The sequence below is a fragment of the Sprattus sprattus genome (assembly GCF_963457725.1).
Source record: "Sprattus sprattus genome assembly, chromosome: 9".
Taxonomy (NCBI): Eukaryota; Metazoa; Chordata; class Actinopteri; order Clupeiformes; family Clupeidae; genus Sprattus; species Sprattus sprattus.
Window position 1 is genome coordinate 9,014,230 of NC_137928.1, and position 2,500 is coordinate 9,016,729.

At 49.0% G+C, this 2,500-nt stretch overlaps 1 protein-coding gene across 1 annotated transcript in view; it reads left to right on the forward strand.

Moving 5' to 3' along the window:
• Positions 1-2,500, forward strand: part of robo1 (roundabout, axon guidance receptor, homolog 1) — a gene marked incomplete at its 5' end in the record, with an annotated part of 218,020 nt that overhangs the window by 158,243 nt on the left and 57,277 nt on the right. The window contains 1 exon segment of the mRNA XM_080844591.1: positions 202-359. Within this exon segment, the coding sequence (XP_080700717.1) occupies positions 202-359 (158 nt within the window).

Consider the following 2,500-nt stretch of genomic DNA (forward strand, 5'->3'; position numbering starts at 1 on the left):
AAGTATGGAGTAGATTTCCGTACCATAATATTGACCTCTCTCTCTCTCTTTCTCTCTCTATCTCCCTCCCTCTCTCTATTTTTTTATCATTGCCCTTTCAATTTGATTTTTACTTCACTAATGTCCATTTGATTTTGTATTGACAGTTCACGTAGAGTTCACAGATTCACCCCTTACCTCTGTTTGTCTCCTTCTCCGCAGTCCTGAGAGACGACTTCAGGCAGAACCCGGTGGATGTGATGGTGGCGGCGGGCGAGCCGGCCGTGATGGAGTGCATGCCCCCGCGCGGGCACCCAGAGCCCACCATCTCCTGGAAGAAGGACGGCGCCAACATAGACGACAGAGATGAGAGAATCACGGTAGGTTCTCAAGTTACTGTGTCTGTGTCTGTGTCTGTGTGTCTGTGTGTGTGTCTGTGTCTGTGCCTGTGTCTGTGTCTGTGTCTGTGTCTGTGTGCCTGTGTGTGTGTCTGTGTCTGTGTCTGTGTCTGTGTCTGTGTCTGTGTCTGTGTGTGTGTGTGTGTGTCTGTGTGTGTCTGTGTCTGTGTCTGTGTCTGTGTCTGTGTCTGTGTCTGTGTCTGTGTGCCTGTGTGTGTGTCTGTGTCTGTGTGTTTCTGTGTGTGTGTGTCTGTGTCTGTGTCTGTGTCTGTGTCTGTGTCTTTGTCTGTGTCTGTGTCTGTGTCTGTGTCTGTGTCTGTGTCTGTGTGTGTGTGTGTGTCTGTCTGTCTGTCTGTCTGTCCATGTGTATATGGCATATTTGATTTTTCAAGTTCATGAAGACTTTAGTCGCAAAGTAATCCTTCATTGCCGCTCCAGGTTAATGTGTTAATGAGTCCATCTGCTGCACATTGAAACTCACTGTAGAGTAGTGGAACAATTAGCCTACCCAAGAATCTGCAGCCATGCAATTCTTCTTTTTTTTTTGTAGACCCCAACTGTAACCCATCCAGTACATTATAATGAATTGTGTTTTTTTACTCTTATCCGCTATCATAATGGTTGCTCAGCCTATCATTAGTGCTAGCCCATTAGTCAGGCAACTGCTCATCCATTAGTGCTGTGCAGATGAGCCGCGAGATTGGGCAACAGTACCCGGTACCGCTACCCGGCCCAAAGAAACCCGGCAAATGCCGGAGAGACGGAGAGCGAGCCTGATGGAAAAAGTTTGTGCTGAGCAGCGAAAGCGAGACCTCAGGAAAGGAGGGGGAAACAAGAGGGACTCTTTCCTCCCCCTGATTTATCAGGCCTTTGAAGCCTCGCCATTAATTAGTCACTTTTAATTAAGAGCGCTCCGCCGCGGTATCTATCAGCACACTCAGCACTTGTTAAGAGAATAAACGGAAGAAGAAGAAGGGGACAATCTCAGGCCCGGCCTTCGACGGGCTCCGGCGCGGTTCTGTTCTGTGGTGCAACACAGCGTTTCTTGTTATTTATGTATATCGGAGGGTTAGTGAGAAGTGTTTATGTTTTTAAAATCTTTTTTTTTTTTAATCAGGCCACCGGCTTTAGTGAGTATGGATGAGCTCAGCCTGTCATGGCTAGCTCACACGCTAACAAGGCAAAACAGACAGGAAGGTCAGCGCTTTAGCCGCGAGCAAGGTGTGTGTGTGTGTGTGTATGTTTGTGTGTGTGATTCACACGTCAGCAGACGCCCTCCGCGATGGTTTTTGTGTGCACATCTCCTTCTGCTGACTAATGTCTGAGAGGGCTGCGAGAGAGAGGGAGGGAGAGAAAAACACAAGGTGAGTCAGGGGAATTACCATGGGCTGAAACGCCCCAAACTACCGCCCCCATGCATTCAACGTCAGGCCCAAATCTGTCAGGGAAAGAAGTGTTTTTCCCCCACGTTTGGACATATCAGGCTTTTAGTGGAGACTCCATTTTCCACACTGGAACTGATGGATGGAATTGGCCGCCTGAAAAGACGCCTGAAAAGCATCACTTCTGCAACTCTCCCAGCACGTGGGAAAGCGCGCCCCAGACGTGCGGAACAGACTGAGACTGAGAGCGCAGGCTAGAGTCGCTCCCAGACTTTTCGGGAATAATAACACGCCCTATCGTGTCCCTCTGCTGTAGTCTGACCGACTGTCTTCCTTCCTCTGGGACTCTCTGGGGCTGCCTGCTCACACATGCTCCGCGTCTTTAACGACGTCAGCCTCCGCAGTTTAGAGGAAGCAGGCGTCTAATCTGTTTGAAATTAAATCCAATTAAGCGGACCCTGCTTTAGAAATAAAGTTCCCAGCGAGGAAGTGGGTTTAATCAGGCTCTGAGAGTGAGTGTGTGTGTGTGTGTGTGGGGGGGTGGGGGGAGAATTAAGTTTGTTCTTATGAAATGAATAGGACGGAGAAAGAGAGAGACAGAGAGAGAGAAAAGGGGGACACGACAGAGACTAAGAGAGCATCGCGTGTTTGCGGTGTGTGTTTGTGTGTGTGTGTGTCACCACTGTAACCTTGTTGAGACCTGTAATCTGTTCCTCTCCTTCTGAAGGAACAATGGGAGCT